Genomic DNA, 19,323 nt, shown 5'->3' on the forward strand with positions numbered 1-19,323 from the left:
CATAATGCATAATTAGAGACCTTAACTTGGCCTCAACTGGAAACTAAACACTCGAACTTTGAGAATGCACATTTAGACACCTCAATTCGTCCTCACTGTGTAAACACTGCAACTTTGAGAATGCACATCTAGACACCCCAACTCGTCCTCACTGAGTCTAGTGGACACCCGACGCTGATGTGGCATGACATGGCACATAAACTTTGGAGGTGGCTATAAGTCAGAGTGTTCAACTGACATAGTGGGGACGAGTTGAGGTGTCTGGATGTGCATTCTCAAAGTTGGAGTGTTTAGTTGCCATAGATGCCAAGTTTAAGTGTCTATCTATGTATTATGCCTAAAAAAATATATTATACCCTCCGTTCACTTTTAATTGTTACGTTTCGCTTCTAGAGAGTCAATTTGACTAATCTTCGGAGTTGAATTGAACTAGATTAATTTGATATTTTAAAATTAAAATTTAGATGTTCAAAAGCTATACAAGAAATACTATAAGTTGCAATTCTTTTAATATTAATACGATGAGAAAATACATCTTAAAATGTTGGTCAAAGTCCATGTAGTTTGATTCTCGGGAAGCAAAATGTGACAAATAAAAGTGAACGGAGGGAGTATGTGCTGTTGTTTCAGTTTCTGGTAATGTGTAAGTTGGAAATAATCTTCTGTTAGAAATCTTTTGCTGGGCTGCATAAACAAATGTAATCCCACTATGAAATTTGTATAACTAATACAATGTCCGGTTTGCGCGAGAGCTAGCCCGGATACCACGGTTGTAAAAAATAAAAATAAAAATACAATGTTCGGTTTGCTATTCATACCTTCTGATTGTTAATTTCGCAAACTACAACAAGAACTATGCCTCAATCCTAAGCTAGTTAGTTTCAGCTGTATGAATCCTCACTATGCAGATTTCCATTAGAACTGTTTTCATCCGATATTCAATAATTTAGCTTCTTTAACATTGGAAGTTCTCTCTCCATTTTTACTGGTATACAAGTCTCTAGTAAAATGAAAGGACTCCTAATGAAGATTGGATCTAAAATAAGCATGCCGACTAGGTTAAGCCTTAATCCCAACTAAATGGTATACCTATATTGATTTTTTTTATTTTTTATTTTTTTGGTTTCCATTTTACCCTATTTTCCCTCAAGTCAGCATGGATGCCAAGATATTTCCATTCCATGTGATATTAAGGTCGTCTTTTTATTTTTAAAGGCATTGGCATTCTGTTTAATTGTGCCAAATCGGGAAACTTGTTTAGCTAGAGTAAGCAGGCTTCTCTACTGGTCAGACAACTTTGTTTTTGATGTTAGAAACTGGCTTTTTGACTCTGGAAACCTATACCAGTGACTGTATTTGTTCTTGAATTATTCACGAATACTAATGGCATTAGTACTTTTTCAGGATTGCCTCCATGAATCCTTCAGAAACTCATTACCACTTCATGGTATAGTGGTCGAGGAAGATCGTACTAGCATTGAAAATAGTGGATCTTCAACGGGCTCCTACAATATTGTTACTATTGATGGTAACTGGAGATTTCATTTTATATTTGATTGTTAAATGGACCTTCACTTTTAGATTTGCTAATGCCAGTTTTCATGGACCAGATATTTCGCCGATTGAAACGGCAAGGACAAGATTTTTGGACATTATCGTAGATCATTTCATAAGGCCACAAGTAGTTGAAGTTGTAGATTCAGAGGCAGACTTTGCAGCTCAATCTTCACAAGATAAAATGAGCAAGCGGAAGTCTAGAGAAATCAATTATGAAGGTGATGCTACATTTGTTTTGCCCTTGATGTATGTGGCTAACATGTATGAAACACTGGTTAGTGAAGTGAATGTAAGGCTCTCTTCTTTAAATGGCATGCGTGAAAAAACCATCGGTGTGGCCCTTGAAGCAGCTGGTGGTTTATACAGAAAGCTTGCAAAAAAATTTCCCAGGAAAGGTATGACATCTAAGGTTCCAAAACTTCATTTCAACACTTGCAAGTCGGTCTTTGCCTTTTCCCATGACATCACCTTTTTCTCTCAGTTGAGCTATCTTGCTGTAATAGATATGATTTCTCATTGGGATCGGAGAAGAGTGATTTTATTGTTGTATGTGTCAGCTTCAAATTTTAGGCTAGTCTATGCTTACCCTGTTGCTTTTCTATATCTTGCTTCCCTTCATCCATGTGAGCATGGAGAGGATTGAAAGGACAAAAATATGAATAGGAGAGGAAAAGAAATCAAAAATAGATTACTTTTTTAATCTATGTAGAAACATGAAGCTGTGGAGAATCTTGGATCAGCAGAAGCATCTAGTTTAGCCCATCAACTTTTAGTTTTTGAATTTCCTCATTGTTTTCCCCTTCTTTTGCTGGTTACATATATCATTATTTCCTGACAAGGATGAAATGGGGAAAATGTTGTTTAGCGTAATTTTCATCTCCTGTTGTTGGCCTTTCATTTTCACGGTTAGCCTCTTACTTAGCTGATATTAAATATACAGGACCTTGCACATTTAAAAGGCGGGAGTTGGCTACATCTTTTGAAACAAGGGCAAGGTTTCCTGAATTAGTGATACAGGAGGAAAAGCGTGTTCGGTTTGTTGTGGTTAATGGTTTAGCCATTGTGGAGAAACCAACAAGCTTATGTATTGATGATGCAGAATGGTATGCCAAACTCTCCATCTTAAATATTGAAGTTGGATTTATCTAAAATAATCTGTTATTTTTACCTAAAATTCCAGTCTTGTGTTAGTACTTCTGTTGGCATGAGATAATAGATGCATTTTTCTCTACTGCATGTTTGTGTCCTCTTATCCTTATCAAAAAAATCTGTTCTAGATAATCTACATTCCACATTGACTTATTGTATGTTTGAAAACCAATGTGTAGCCTAGTAATTACACTACATGGTAATTATAAAGACATGTTTGTTTGTCATAAGGTAATTATGGTATAAATCCTAGCATCATGTTTGGTTGCACGAGTATAATTACATAGTTAGATATTTTTAAATAATTAAAATAAAAGTTGATTATCAAAAATAAAAAAGAAGCTGATTATCAAAAAGTTGGCATTTACACTCAACTTTTAACTCCAAAGATCCAATTAGTTTTAAGTAGCTTTTCCATCTTTGATGTTCGTATCTAGCAGTTTTTTTTCCTTCAAATTTAGCTAACTGCAGTTGACTTTGTTACCGATCTCTTTCTGTAATGATTATGTATGTGGACCTTGAAGACAATACTGGCATAAGATAGAAGTAGAAGTTAATGATCTTCAGTCAAACTAGTATCTTCCTTTTTGTCAGTTAAGGACACTTTTTCCTACAATTTTGTATTCTTCTTTTACAACAACATACCCAGTGTAATCCCACAAGTAGGATCTGAGGAGGTTGGTGTGTATGCAGCCTTACCCCTGCCTTGTGAAGGTAGAGACGCTGTTTCCAATGGTGCTAGTCAATGTTTTAATTCATGAAAAATCAGCATGTCAAATTGATCCATGCTCCTACTAATATAGGTTCAGAAGACTGACGGGCCGAAACGAAGTTGCTATATCCCCCAGAGACTATAAATTCTATGCTCCAAGACACAAGTATAGACGTGCATCAAACTCAGTTTCCAACATCACTGGTTTTTCAGTAAGTTTAGGTGATCTTGTAGCCATCATATGTATCCCTTATCCTATTTTATTTGGAAAATTGATTAGAAATTTTTTCTGCTCGTGTCTATTAGGCATTCACCAGCACAGACATTGCTTCTTCATTAGCTGCAGGTCAAAGCTACCGCTCTGTTAGTGAAGTAAGGTTTTACTCCTTTCCACTGTCTTAATTTAATATGAATGTTGTTTTACTCCTTTCCACTGTCTTAATTTAATTTGAATGTTGTTTTTACTTTCTTGTTCGTCTGATAAACTAGAACACGCATAGAACAGTATGCTATATATCAGACAATAATTAAGAAGAAACAGATAAACTTCTGTTGTTGCATACATGAAGCTTGTAATTTTAACAGGACTGAAGGAGTTTTAAATTTGTAGTTAATTGTTACTGGAGTGTCAATGTTAACGATTAACTACACATTTAAAACTCCTTCAGTCCCGTTCGGTGTGTTGCGCTTTTTTTTTTTTTTTTTTTTTTTTTTTTTTTTTGTGGTTCTTAGTTCTGCTAACCTCTTTTAGCAGTGTGCTGGTTTTGATCGAATATTACTTTTCAGCATCGTGTTATGCTGTTAGTAGTTTTATGTCTCTGTTACTGTTCAAAAAGAATCGTATGTCTCTGTATTAACACTATCGGCGTGCACATTTCTATTTCTTAGCATCAACAGAGTGTCCCTCTTCTATAAAATCAAGATGGAAAAACGATCACAAGTGTTTTGCTTTACTGTTCTTTTGTCTCATGGTTGAGTGAACTAAGGTGCAGCCAGAGACACACGCAAGACATATATGGACTTGCTTTGGAGCATCAGTTTCTCCTAACAGAAAAACTCACTCCTAATACATATGGAGAATTTCTAAATAAATCTCCTAGTCCTATACCGATTGAACGGGTTGATTCATGAATTGCCAAAAGTATTAATGGAATTCGCACAGACAATATAATGCTTCTTAGATGGCTATCAAATTTCTGGTTGCTATTTCTCGCTGGTCCTCTTTGCTACCTTAGATGTTCTGTTTTCCTTCAAATTTCATTTGATTTCTTATTTTTAATTTTTCATTTTGGAAGTTTTGGATGTTTTAACTTCTATGTATGTTTTACCTAGGGGTGTTCATGGTTCGGTTTGGGTCGGTTATTGGTTAAAACCATAACCAAACCAATTTAGTCGGTTTTTAAATGTCTAAAACCATAACCAAACCAAGTAAAATAATAACCACCGGTTTGGTTATTGTCGGTTTGGTTCGGTTTTTCAATTTATGACTAGCCGTGACAATTCAAATATTCTCTCTCTACATTCTTCAAATTTCTTATGAAGCTCTTTTTTCCTCACGGCCCACAAGGGCGAACTTTGCTTATTGAGGGAAAGACATCCGATGGCAATGTAAAATGAAAAGAGATAGTAGGATTTTTACTTTTTACCCTTATGCTTACGACTTATTAGAGTTGGGCTTGGATTGTTGGACTTGGACATATTCTTTTTCTTAAAAATAAGTAGACCAAAATTAAATTAATAATTAAAAGGTATAAAATATCTTTAATTATTTATGAAAAGTTAATATTATACATATAAATAATTATAAATTTTATGTATATAATTATCGGTTTGGTTCGGTTATTTATTCGGTTATTTTTTACTATAACCATAACCAAACCAAATATTATCGGTTTTTCAAATTTAAAACCAAACCAAACCAAATGTCGGTTTTTTTATTCGGTTTGGTTAAATTTTCAGTTTGGTTTTGGTTTTAACCAAAACTGTGAACAGCCCTAGTTTTACCTGTACATTTTCGAAAAATCCCGCTTGAAATTTAAATTACTCTTACATCATTATTAATTAGCATACAGAACCACTTTCTACTTTGCTTATTTCATGCTCTAAATCGCCAGCAAATTGTTGTAAAAGGTTACAAATAACTCACCTTGAAACTTAGTAATGTTTTTAAGCCTCCTTAACCTGGATAGTTTAACATCTTTTCCCTAAAATCTGCATAGAATTAGCAGTACCAGTTCCTGCGCTGAAATATGTCTAGCATTTTAGACCCAACAGGTAGATGGACTCCATGCTTGTCCTGCTAGGTCCAAATGGACTAGACTTAATAGTGAGGCCAACTTTTTGTTAAGGGGTTTATAGAGGACTCGAGAAGTTTTGCTCCAGTGGATAAATAGGCGACAAACTTTTCCCGTTGGAACTCGGGAATGCTTTTTGCAGTAGTTATGAGATACTTGATACTAAACACATATCAGTGCCTACTAAACTGCTTTTGTCTTTTGTGCCTGTGTAGCTTAATGCTGCATGAGTTGTTTCTTTGGATGCTTTGATTTGTCTTTACGACAATGCAGATGTTTATATACCTTAATTTGTTGATTCATGCTCATCTTGTTCAACTATATTTCTACCACAGGATAGTCAACAGACTACCTCAAAGCAGCATATGCAACCTCTGTGCCATCAGGGTCAATTTCATCCCCTTCAGCACCAGCACCATATCAACCAAAGCCAACATATAGCCCACTTCTCTCATAATCAACAATGTGGCCCTCAGTCACACTTGCCTGAAATTGCTCATTCTCAGTCGCCAACCATGTCTCCGCATATGGCTTGCTTACAACAATTAGGCCATGTTGGTGGACGCATGCATATAATGGTGAGAGATTCTTTTATGCTGTCTTTCCCAAGATTCAAGTTCAAAGCACCCCTGTAATATACTTTAACTTCATGCCTACTTATCCATAAAAAAAAAAAAAAAACGCTTTTACTTCATGCCTCTACTAACCATGCAAGGTACTGGTTGATTTGCTTCTGAACTCTTTATCTAATTGACTACACAAATGCATTATGTTGTTGGCTTAAGGAATCCTCACTAACTACCATACATTCAATTTGTCTGACTGTTACTGTGATTTGTATCTCTAAATATCTAATTTTCATCAGAAGTGATTTTCTTTCATTTCCTTTATTATCGATCATGCAGCCTACAAGTCCTGCAAAGTTTTGTGACGAATGTGGTACTCCCTACTTGAGAGAGACCTCTAAATTCTGCTCAGAATGTGGTACAAAGAGATTAGGAATTTGATGCGAACTCATCCAGTCTCCCAATGTGAATTGTACATTAATTGTAAATATGTATACATTTCTATACCAGATTACTCATCTTTCTCTCCATCTCTCTTGTCTTTTGTTCTTCCTTCGGTTTTTGTTTTCTGTGGGGAAAAAAGGTTTTCTCTTTGTTTTTTGTCCCTGTGGGAGAAAAGGTGTTTTCTCTATCTTTTTTGTTTCCTTTTGTTTTTTGGGGGCTCAGTATATGCATGTAATTACTTGGTCAAATTTGCCCTTTTACTTTGTGAAAAGCTCTAACTTTCCCCCTCGTTAGGAGTTTTGCTCATCCGTGTCTTCGATGTTACATTGTTGGCTTGAAATTGCCTTGATCACTAACATACCAAGATTATATAGGGTATAGGTCTAAATTTGCTCTTATGGTTTGCGAAAGTTCTAACTCTGCTCTTGTGGTTTGCCAAAGTTCTAACTTTGTCCTCTGGCAATATGGACACAAAGAATCCACTCATTTTGTGACTAATGGCAATTTCAGGGTCAAAGTTTGTTCTTGCAGTTAAAAGTTCGGTTCAGCCATGACCCTGTTGTTAGTGACTAAGGGCAATTGAGGCTGAACTAAACAGTGAGGACATGGATGTGTCAAACTTCTAATGGTGGGCAACGTTAGATCTTTTTGCAAAGTAGGATAAACCTTTACCTTTTCCCTTCTTTTAAGATGAGACCTAACTATAAATTTTTCATTTTTTTTTTTTATCGACTTAGGTACGGGAGAATGAAACACTTAAATAAGTTAGTTTAAAGGGGGTATAGTGTGCCAAGGCTGTCCTCTCAAAGGGCAAGTAAGCAAACTCACTTTTAAGTCAAACAATGGTACTCACACGGTTACGCTATGCAGACCTTTTTGGTGACATCATATTTCTCTTTGCTAGTTCATCAACACTTCGGGCAAAATGCCAACTCAATAAATGTATTTAGCATTTAAGTAAAAAAATTTAACTAGAAGTACTGTTCGTTCAGTAGCTCAAAATAACTATTCTTGTAATTAAACGTGGATAATGTAATTAAATCCACTATACTAACTCTATCAAGTGAAATAATTTAACCGATGCAAGCAAATTAATTCTTGAAGAGTTTGAGTGACAAGGGACCCAAGGATCAAACTCCATATAGGTTACGTAAGTTAAATTCTTTCTGTTTGTCTAAATCTCAGTGAAAAGTTATATGGTAGAGTACTTGTTTTGATGGGAGATACTCTTCCGATTTAAAATAAGTGTTCACTTTAATTTTTTTATTTTATTTCAAAATAAGTGTCCAATCAAGAAGGAATTATTAACTTTATTTTTCCAAATTTACCTCCAGTAACCCAAGGTAATAAGTAAGCAAGAGTCTTATTAATTAAGAATAGTTTAGTCAAAATATTTTTTCTTCTAGAAAATAGTTTTTTGTTTTTTTAAAGGGTGTGAAAAAGGCTAATTGATACTTATTTTGAACCGGAAGGAGTAATAAATATCTAATGAATTAGTTGAAGTATGCCAATCAGACAATTATTTTTTAGCTTCATCCTGCAAGAAACTTTTAAAAAGGATAAAATAGAACATTGAAAAAGTACCTCAACAATGAAAATTAAACTGAATAACATGAAAAGTTGAAAACGTGAATGCACTCAGATATTTATGACTATGAGCTTTTATTTCTCATTTGAGAATGGTCTAAGAGGAGTGTGTAAGCTCTGTGGATTTATTTCTTTATTTACTAGAAATAATTCATATCATATTTCTAATATCTGGTTGGTTAGAGAATTAAAATGCACATTGATAGACCTTTAATGTGGTTTCTATTTTTATTTCTCAAAATGGACAAATTGTGCAAAATTAAATGAGTCCTGTTTCAATTTTCTAAGCAATTGCATTTAGTAAACCCTTTTTAGGCTCTCATGCACTTCTCCTTTGATAAAAAAAAAAGAAGGTAAAAATGAAACTTTGAGGAGAGAATAAGAGGAAACAAATATTCTTTATTTAGAGACAATAAGAAAAAGGTTGAGGATATTACAAAGTTACGATCCTAAAGTGAAAGTGATGAAAGAGGATTATAAACTTTTATACTCTTTTCTGCAACAAAAATAGCGGTACTACTATATTTGAGCAGTCAAATAAATATTCTCCTTAATTATGATCTTCCAAATACTTTCTGGTTTTTGTAAAAGCGTAAAAGTATCGTAATTCATAGTACTTTGAGCAGAACAAATATACAACATGAGATATTTTTGGGGCCTGATTAATTTAGATTCATGTCAAAATTTCACTTTGAAGGTTAAAAGGGCTTCCTACTAAAGTGACTCCATTCCAAGACCTCAAACTCAGAATCTCTGATTAATGATCGAGGGGCACTTAACCTGATACGCGCCACAATCTTCGATGGTCGAACAAGTATACTTGAAAGATGGCAAGCGTAAATGATCTAGCAATTTTTCGACAGGGAACTACCAAAGAAAGGCCAACTCAAATCTTCTGATGTTGCACCTAGATTATCAGATTAAAACTTTAAACCAATTGTATAATTGTGCTTCCGGCTTCAAAAATGAATTTAGCAGACCAATTCGTGAAGTATGTTAAATTAAAATAAAGCAAACACCCATGGGTATATATACATTAAGTTTTTTGATAAGGTTAATTTTCAAGACAAATTCATGAAGTCTATCATACTAAAGCAAACATTGATGGACAAAATCAAACATGAAATTTCTTGAAAATCTAATTTTAAGAGATAAATTGTGAAATCTGGTAGATTAACGCAAACATACATGCATAATGTTTCTTGAAAATTTATTTTAGGAGGCAAATTCGTGAAGTATATTAAACTAAAGCACACAATATATAAACAAATACGTACATAGACTTTTCATGAAAAACGACATTTAAGAGATAAATTCGTGAAGTTTAATCGACTAAATCAAACATGCCTGAACAAAAACATACATGAAAATTCACGAAAATCTGATTTTATAAAAATCTGGAAAGCAAAAAATAGCGTCTAGCCTGAAAAAACGAAAAAACAAAATAAAAGAAATTAAAACTTTTTTTTCTTTTTTGGAAACTTGCTTAACTTATAGCAATAATATTTATCCTTTTTTTTATTTTTTTATTTGATTCTTAATCCAATCAAATTTTAAGAGAGATAAATTCGTGAAGTCTATTCCACTAAATCAAATGCATAAACAAATATATACATGAAATTTGTCTAAAATTCGGTTTTATATAAATCGGAAAAAAAAAAAAAAAAACTGCAAACTTTTTTTTTTTTCCAATTTTTTTTTTTTGGAAAGTTTGCCTCAAGTTAAAAGCGAGAAAAGGCCATAAATAGTCCCTTATCATGGGAGTAGATAAAATGATCAACTATATCTTCTAGGTTTTAGTCCTTTAACTATCCAAAAACTTATCAAATTTGGTCTCCATATATTTTTTTATACAAACGACGTACAAACTCATAAACTTTCGTAAGATTAATCGTTAAAACCATCCGGACCTCCATATCTCTCTCTCTCTCGCTTCTTTTTCCTCAAGTTCGTTTTCTTTAACCTCAACTTTTTTCCTGAAGTTCTCTCTCGCCTTTCGTAACCGACGGACTGCGTCGGTTAAAACCGACCCAGTCCGACGGATTTGTTAAAAAAAAAATTAAAAAAAAACTGACGGTCTCACGTTGATTTTTTTTTTTTTTTTGAAAATTAAACAATGAAATGTAGGAACTTGGAGAGTCAAACCCGGGTATGTTCCTTGGCATTAAAGGGCTTTACCACTAGACCAGCGATATTTTTTGTTCATATATACATGATTTAATTTATCTTTTTTTTCGCTCTAAAAAATCGACGGACTCGTCTCCGTCGGTTTTTTATAAAAAAATAAAAATAAAAAACCGACGGACTCCATTCGGTTTATTTTAGAAAATAATATAACAAATAGTTTTATTTTTTTCGCGCATTTTTGTGCAAAAAATAATCGACGCGATCAGACGGTTTTTTCTTAAAAAAAAAAAAGATTTAAAAAAATTATTGAAAAAGCGAAAATGAATCTGTCGGTCTTTCGTTGGTTTTCCATCGGTTTTTTTTCGTCGGTTTTTACCAGTTTTTTAGTAGTGTTTGAGAAGAATGTTTATAGAAATTTTGTGCCTGAGTTTGTCTTTTCGAATTTTAGAGACTCGAGAGCGACACCAGTGCCAGAATGCTTTTTTTTTTTTCTTTTTTTTTTTAACAAGAGGAACTTGAGGAAAAGGAAGCGGAGAGAGAGAGCTATAGGTACGAGGAATGGTTTAATGATTAATCACGAAGGTTTATGAGTTTGTACGCTGTTTGTATAAAAAAATACGGAAGACAAATTTGATAAGTTTTTGGATAGTTAAAAATTTAAAATCGGAAAGTGTATAGTTAAGGGGCCATTTTAGGCCTCCCCATAGATAAGGGACTGTTTATGGCCTTTTCTCAGTTAAAAGCCTCTCTCTTTCACCGAAGCCTCATCTCTTTCTATAAGCACCTTATTTTCTCAACGGCTTCCTCCCCCCCCCCCCCCCCGCCCCCCACCCCACCCCCCCGCCTATGGTGTTCTCTACAAAGCTAAAACCTGATTCAATTATAGCTCATAATTACATATACATATAAAATCTTAAATCTTTTTGTATATGCTTTGAAAAAAAAACCCTAGATCCATTACTTAAAAAAGCTTTTTTTCTTCTTGTTGTTAATTAATAGGATCTGTTAATTAAATTAGGGTTTTGACAACCATGGTGGGACCTACACAGTTGCAAATTACGCCACCGTCATCTACGGCGGCGCCGCCGTCGTCAGTTGAAGATGAAGCTTTAAAGAGAAACACTGATTGTGTTTACTTTCTTGCTTCTCCTCTTACGTGCAAAAAGGTTTAAATATTTTTTTTTTCTTTATTTAATTTGATTAATAAATGATATATTAATTAGTTGAGATTAATATATATATATCTCCTGGATGTTTTTGTGTGGATTTGTATGTTAGTGTAGGGTTAAGCTTAAGATTTAATGAATTATAAGACTAGGGATTAAGATTTAGTGTTTTTTTTAAAAAAAAAAAAATTGATTAATAAATGATATTAACTATTTGAGATTTACATATAGTTAGATCAGTTTCTTTTTAACGTATGTATATTTACTATATAAGTTGAATCTCCTTGATAATACAGTGTTAGAGTAGAGTTTTTTTTTTTTTTTTTTTTTTGTGTGTGGATTTGTATGTTAGTGTAGGGCTAAGCTTAAGATTTAGTGGATTATAAGACTAGGGATTAAGGTTTAGTCTTTTTTTTTTTTTATTTATAAATGGTATTTACTAGTTGAGATTACATAGGGTAGTTAGATCAGTTTCTTTTTAATATGTGTGTGTGTCTTGTGTGTGTGTGTGTGTGTGTCTTCTAGATATTTTTTTGTGGATTTGTATGTTAGTGTAGGACTAAGATTTAATGAAATAAGATTTAGTGGTTTTTTTTTTAAAAAATAATTTGATTTATAAATGATATATCAACTAGTTGAGATTTACACAGAGTAGTTAGATCAGTTTCTTTTTAATGTGTGTGTGTATCTCCTAGATATTTTTGTGTGGATTTGTATGTTAGTGTAGGACTAAGCTTAAGATTTAATGAAATATGAGACTAGGGATTAAGATTTAGTGTATTTTTTATTTTTTTTAAATTTGATTTATAAATGATATAGTTAACTAGTTGAGATTTACACAGAGTAGTTAGATCAGTTTCTTTTTAATGTGTGTGTGTATATATCCTTGATATTTTTTGTGTATATATATATAGAGAGAGAGAGAGAGTAGTTAGATCAATTTCTTTTTTAATGTATATATACTACTATATAAGTTGAATCTTCTTGATGCTACTGTGTTAAGAGCCCGTTTGGATTGGCTTATAAGTTGCTTATAAGCTGTTTTCAGCTTTTTTGAGTGTTTGACTGGCCAGCTTAAAGTCATTTTGTGCATAAAATAAGCTTTCCGTTTGGCTTAGCTTATCTAAAGCAGCTTATAAGTTGAAAACAGCTTATAAGCCAAAAAAAATAAGTTAGCCTACCCCAACTTATTTTTTTTTGGCTTATAAGCTGTTTCCAGCTTATAAGCTGCTTATTTTAAGCCCATCCAAACAGGCTCTAAGAGTAGGTTTTTTTTTTTTTTGGGTGTGGATTTGTATGTTAGTATAGGGCTAAGCTGAAGATTTTAGTGAATTATAAGACCAAGGATTAAGATTTAGTGGTTTTCTTTATCTATTTTTCTTTTTAATTTGATCAATATTGATGATATCAACTATAAGTCGAATCTCCTTGACACTGTGGTAGTGTAGGTTGTTTAGAGATTTGTATGTTAGCATAAAGATTAGAGCTTTTTTAGTTTGTTTAGAGATTTTGTGTAGGATCTGTTAATTAGGGTTTTCTTAAGGCACCATGGTGGGCCCTACACCGCCGCAGCAACTGCAAACTGCGCTACCGTTAGCTGAGGATGAAGCTGTAAAGAGAAACACTGATTGTGTTGACTTTCTTGCTTCTCCTCTTACTTGCAAAAAGGTTTAGTTTTTTTTTTTTTTTTTTTTTCCTTTTTAATTTGATTAATTAATAATTATATAGTCCTTGATAAACTTTATACTTTAGTTCCGTGTAAGTCAAGAGTTTTTTTATTTTTTTTTATTTGGTGTATGTTAGTGTAGGGATAAGATTAAGATTTAGTTTGTTACACTTACATCAGGTTCGATGTCGAGAGGCGGATCCAAGATTTAAAATTTATGGGTTCCTATATTGATCTTAAATTAATACTACAATAATAACTGGGTTCACAATTAGATAGTATAGATATTTGATGAATTTTTAAATACATATACCGAGTTTGGGTAAAAATTACTGAGTTCACGTGAACCCGTAACTAAGCTTTTTCATCTGCTCCTGTCGATGTCTACGAAGAGTTTTTTTAGTTTGTTTAGAGATTTGTGTGTTAGCATAAAGATTAGTGCAAGATTTAGCCTTATGAAGAAAAAAAAAATTAAAGATTTAGCCTTGTGAAGAAAAAAAAAAATTAGTGCAAGATTTAGAGAATTTCTTGGTTTAGTGATCTGTAGTTTAGCTTACAAGAAACAGGCAGCGGAATTGATATATAGCCGATCATAGCTAATTTGGGATTAAGATGCACTTGTAGTTGTTGATTTGATTCATTAAGATTGTTGTCTGGATGAACTATTTGAAGATCTGTGTTGCAATGGATATTTTTTTTTTTTCTTTTCAGTTTTAGTTTTTCTAATCCAAGGTGATTTCTTCGGTTTTCTGAACTCGATCTACTTATGTTTTTAGCTATTGGCTGAATCCTAGCTTTATGAAAGCTGTGGTTTTTCCTTTGGATGCTGGTTGTCTATTGAACTTTGACTACCGATGCCTGATTCTGATATTTTTTTTTTTTTTCGTTTGGGTTGTTTGCACTATCAGATTAAAGAAAGTATCTTTTTGTCGGGAAATCTTAAAGAATTTTAATGAATTGTGTGTCCTCGAGATTGTCTAAAGTGAGAAGCTGCTGCTTTGCTAGAAGGTTTAACTTACATATGTAGAAGTCCCCAAGTTACAATACGTTGTCTTTTGGTGTCCGCGTGTTTCTGGAACTATCTATTTTAGGGCATGATTGGCGTTCTTGGGAACCGTTAGGTTCCTGCTATTTGCCTTTTTAATACGTCCACTCTCGCAGCTTGTTGGTTTTTTTTTTTTTTTTTTTTTTTTTAGAATGTTTATCAAAGATTTTGTTATTTTTACTTATATGATGGTTTTGCGATACATACTGGGTTGAGAGTCAATCTCAGGGCAAGTATAAAATTAGTCACTTGTATGCCAAAGTAAGTGCGCAGGTGAATGGCTTCACGTGCACATATAATTATTATCGATCACATTTGTCTTATTATCAATACAACAGAATGTTGGTTTTGCATCTTAACTGTCGATTGCTTTGGTCGGATCAGGTAAGACAAAGATAATCAATTTAACATGTGCAGTAACTGAATTTATTTCTCATTAATTTGTCTTTTTATAACCAGTTGGGGAAATGAAAATTGTTACACAAAAGCAGTCGGCATCGTACTTTTTGTCCACGTGGTTGGCTTTGCCATGATTATAACGTTCTACATGATTCAATCCGCGTCTTCGTTCTGATCTAGATGAAATTTTACTGACGCTTTAATTATTTTGTCAATAGGGAAGCGAGTGTGAGTACCGGCATAGTGACATAGCTCGGCTTAATACTCGAGATTGCTGGTACTGGTTGAACGGAAGCTGCTTAAACCCAAAATGCGCGTTCCGGCACCCTGTGAGTCATTCTTCACTAACATACTCCACATTCTTATCATCTATGTGCTATCAGGACGCAGGGTTCTTTGTCGTGATATAAACTTACGAGTATTTACTTTTATTAGCAAGCGAAGTGAGTGTGCTCTGTCTCTGTAAGCTAATTGTTGACATGATAGTTAATAATCTTCTATTTTTGCAGCCTCTTGATGGACTTTTGGGAACTCAAGTCGCAACTCCTACAGGATCTTCTGTACCTCCAGTGGCATCTGTTGCACCTACCCCGAATGTTCCATATGGTGGTTCTAGTAAGCAAAGTGTGCCCTGCGTATTCTTCCAGCAAGGCTTCTGTTTAAAAGGTGATAGGTGTCCATTCTTCCATGCACCTATCTCTGTATCTAACAAAGCTCCTCCTCCACATCCTGTATCTACTGAGAAAACCACTTTTAAGAAGCCATTTGGTGGGCTTGAAAAGTGTGTGCAAGAAAAGACATTTTTTCAAGCAAATACTTGGAAGTCTGGTGATTTACCCGTACAAGCCCAACCAGTTGGGAAACAGGGAACTCCTTTGTCCAAGAATAATGCTGCCTTTAATGAGAACGTGCTACCACCAAATCCTGTTGTTGATGTTGCACATCACAGGCCCAAACCAAAAAGTGTGCCTCCTACAAATGGGAATCTTGTTGGTAGGTCCAACAGAGTGCAGCAGCCTGTCAGGTTTGATGATCACAGAAGCATTCAGAACAAAGATGATGAGATTTCAAGGGAGGTTTCGCCTGGTTTTGATGTTCTTGTGGATGATGAGCTCAGAGGTACTGCCTTTTATCACGAGGAAGGTCAATATGGCAGAAATGGGGGAAGGGATGAGTACGATATTGGCCACTCTGCTGATTATACTTCAGTAGCAGATGTTGACCAAGATATGTACCATGATGTCTACGGGCATGACTCTCGCGACAGGATTCCGGGTCGCTCTGGTAGGGGGCAGCATAGAGATTCTTCCGAGAGAGTACAAGGGGAATCCGCTCATCTTGAAAGGAGACGCTATGGTAGAGCTCACAGCCCTGAAGAAGTTCGAGGGTCAGATCTGAGGCATCGTTTATCAAAGCAAAAGAGGGTTAATGGTTTGAGGTCAGTCGTTAGTCATGACTATGCAAGTGAAAAGCATGTTGAGGAACGAGGGTACCGGAGTTCCATGAGGGATCGACCCGATTTACCTTCACATGATAGTTCCGTTGCTAGTAGTCGTCTTCGAGGAAGAATAAAGCTACCAAGTAGATCACCCTCTCCAACTAATGGGACAGACATGCGGCTGGATAGGGAAAGGGATAGGTCCAGGGACCGTGGCATGTTATCTTTAGAAAGGCCACAACTTTTCTCTCATCAGGGAAGGCTTCGAGATAGAATAAAGGGAAGGCAAGAGGATCTCAATGATACTGGAAGAAATAACAGTGGTACACGTATAAGAAGAGATGTAAGCGAGAATGATTCTAATTTTTCTGGTCCAAGAAGCCTTGCTGAACTTAAAGGTAGGAAAACTTCTGAGACCAATGAACAAAATATCGACGAGCAGCAGGCCCTAGGGAAGCGTAAGTTCCAAAAGCGTGACGGCGATCAGCCAACAGGAGGGGACCTATCATTTGACGGACCAATGCCACTGCAAGAGATCTTGAAGAGAAAAAGAAGCAGTAAAACGGGCATGACATCTGATAAGAGCAAAGACCATCAACATGAAAGAAAGGAAAATATTGACCTTGGGCAAAAGGAAGAGTCTGATCCTCCATCAGGTGAGAAAAATGATCTTCAAGAAACGATATCAGCTGATGATCAATCTCCTGCGCACCATGGTGAAAATGAGTTTGATGTTGAAGAAGGGATGATTATGGAAGAAGCAGATGATCAAGACCCTGAAGTCCATGATCAGAGAGATGTAGACTATGATTATGAGCAAGTTGATGGTGAAGATTACAATTTAGATGAAGGTGAGAATGCTGATGCTGGGGAGGAATACCTGGATGAAGACGAGGAAGATGATGCTGATGACTTTGCAAAGAAGATGGGCGTTGTTTTCTCGTAAATGATGAGATACATCAATTGCTCTAAGCTTATGAGCTATTCTAGGTTGGCTTGGAATGAGCAAATTCAACTGCTCTACTGATTTTTATTTTTTAGTAGAGAAAACGCTCTTTTTCTTTGTTGTATTTATACTCGGAGACTGGATGGAAAATTTTCCACCTGTTAGTGGCACTTGGCAGCTCTATTGTAGTTTTGCCAAAAATGGTGTTGACTGTAACATTAGAGGGTGAATAAGAAACATGTTTGCCAGTATATCTTTTCTCTTAAAATTGGTTCAGCTGAGCTTAGTTGTAACTTCTTTCGCGGCCGAGTTACTTGTATCAACAATCTGGATTTTGGTCAATCGGAATTAGTTGAAGGAGACAAGAGTTTATGTTGGGAATTGTGGTAAAATTAGTGTGGTTTGAAGGAAGAAAGGGGAAATTCTTGTAAAGTGAAATAGAACAGAGAATACCACTAGTCTATGCACAAGTTTGACATAGGAAAAAGCCCAAATGAATTGTAAGGTTCTGATTTCCTCTTCCCTGTGAAATGCAGCAGAGCAAAGAAAATGGAAAGTCAACCTGTATTTGGCGTGCTAATGTTCTAAATTTTCTTAGCAGCGTTAACTTTTTCGCTGTTTAATAATTTAAGCATTTTGTACGTATTGATGTGTAGTAATTCTATAAATTGTGAGTTTCCTTTAAGACAACGAGAGACACTTTGGTCGTTAAAAGTTTTACATGTCACTTTTGTACGCTTCCAAATTCCGATTCCCCACTTAAACGATACAAGTATCATACAAGTTTTATGGGCAAACATGAAACAACCAACTTTGCTATTTTTAGACAGATCTTTTTTTTTTTTTTTTTTTTTGATGAGTTCTAGGAGATTTAGCTTTTCGGTTTGCTTTAGATTTTTTGGATCCTAAGAATATGTGATGTTGGATCAGAGTTTGGTGAATCAATTGATCGCTCCTCAACGATTGTAAACGTTTCACATGACGCGTACTTATATGAATAGTTGCATTCGAGATCGTGATGGAAGATATAGCTTAAAATCATCGTCTTTGATCATGCCACTAGACATTTGATTAGGAAATTGCAAATGGGTGTACTTTTGACATTGCTGAGGTATATCTCAATCTAAAAGCATAAATTCACATTAATTATTAATCACAAAAAAAAAATAGAAAGAAAACATCAGAAACTAATACACTAAGCAGAATCGATAATCCTACTTTCTACGATACAAGCCACCAAAAAAAAAAAAAAAAAAAAAAAAAAAAAAAGCTTCAAACACAATTCAAAAGTACTATATCTTCAACTAAGATCAACAAAATAGAAACAAAAAAAGTTGGCATCGCAACTTTCAGAATTTCCAAAACTCAAAAAAAGAAACGGATCTATGTTTTGATAAAATATCCGACCTAAAGAGATTGAATTTGAGCTTTATAGAGAGGAAAAAGATGATAATAAATTTAATAATTAATACACCATTATCATCATAATTGAAGAATCATAATAGAGAGTATTAATTAACCTAATTAACGTCAATAAAAGTGTGCCTTTCTATTTGCTAGGTTTTAATTTGGGCTCATATGCACTGCCTTTTGGTAATAAAAAACGGAAAAATACATGAAAACGAACATGGGTTAATACACATTAATGGCCAATTCATGAGATTTACTTTTATTTTATTTTTAAATAGCACATAAATAGGAAAAATAATATATAAGTCAAAAATGTGTAAAAACCAAAAAATGGAGCTTTGTAAACTTCCTGAAAACTCTCCAAAAGATTTAATTTCTTGAAAGGTTGGAGTAGTAAATATTGAAACTTTTAATATTTTTTTATAATAAAGAATAGGATTGAGTGGAGCAGTAAATTTTGAGACACTTAAATATGAACATTAAATAATATAAATGAATAGAGGACTAGTAATTGACACAATTACTTTTGTAGAATAATAATAAGTGAATAAAAATATAGGGGAAATTTTGAACAAAAAGATACAAAAGATAAATAGGATCCTTGGCCAAATAGAAGTGTTACATCCCTTCTCTGATACTTAACTTTATATTATATATAGATATAGATTTAATACAATGCAATTACAATAATTATAAGGGAAGTAATGAAAAATAATGCTATTAAATGGTGAGTGAGTCTTTATTATATGTAGGGGTATGAACCTTTAATATTTTATTTTATTTAGTAGAATAGAGAATGAAGAAAAAAGCTCAAAAA

At 34.2% G+C, this 19,323-nt stretch overlaps 2 protein-coding genes across 3 annotated transcripts; both read left to right on the plus strand.

Annotated features, from left to right (window-relative positions):
* The first annotated feature begins 1,368 nt into the window (after positions 1–1,368).
* Positions 1,369–6,884, plus strand: LOC132060081 (uncharacterized protein At2g02148). 2 transcript variants are annotated; one of them, XM_059452959.1, is made up of 7 exons: positions 1,369–1,528; positions 1,611–1,952; positions 2,498–2,660; positions 3,510–3,630; positions 3,725–3,790; positions 6,048–6,290; positions 6,618–6,884. In XM_059452959.1, exons 1-7 carry the CDS (start codon positions 1,384–1,386, stop codon positions 6,717–6,719), a joined length of 1,182 nt encoding a protein of 393 aa, XP_059308942.1. In that variant the 5' UTR covers positions 1,369–1,383; the 3' UTR covers positions 6,720–6,884. The 2 variants fall into 2 exon arrangements, with proteins under 2 accessions (XP_059308942.1, XP_059308943.1); XM_059452960.1 differs by having other exon boundaries at positions 1,611–1,775.
* A 4,382-nt stretch (positions 6,885–11,266) lies between these two features.
* LOC132060082 (zinc finger CCCH domain-containing protein 17-like) lies at positions 11,267–17,347 on the plus strand. Its single transcript, XM_059452961.1, has 3 exons — positions 11,267–11,602; positions 14,931–15,041; positions 15,222–17,347. Exons 1-3 carry the CDS (start codon positions 11,468–11,470, stop codon positions 17,094–17,096), a joined length of 2,121 nt encoding a protein of 706 aa, XP_059308944.1. The 5' UTR covers positions 11,267–11,467; the 3' UTR covers positions 17,097–17,347.
* The last annotated feature ends 1,976 nt before the right edge of the window (positions 17,348–19,323 follow it).

Source organism: Lycium ferocissimum, chromosome 6 (genome assembly GCF_029784015.1).
Source record: "Lycium ferocissimum isolate CSIRO_LF1 chromosome 6, AGI_CSIRO_Lferr_CH_V1, whole genome shotgun sequence".
NCBI lineage: Eukaryota > Viridiplantae > Streptophyta > Magnoliopsida > Solanales > Solanaceae > Lycium > Lycium ferocissimum.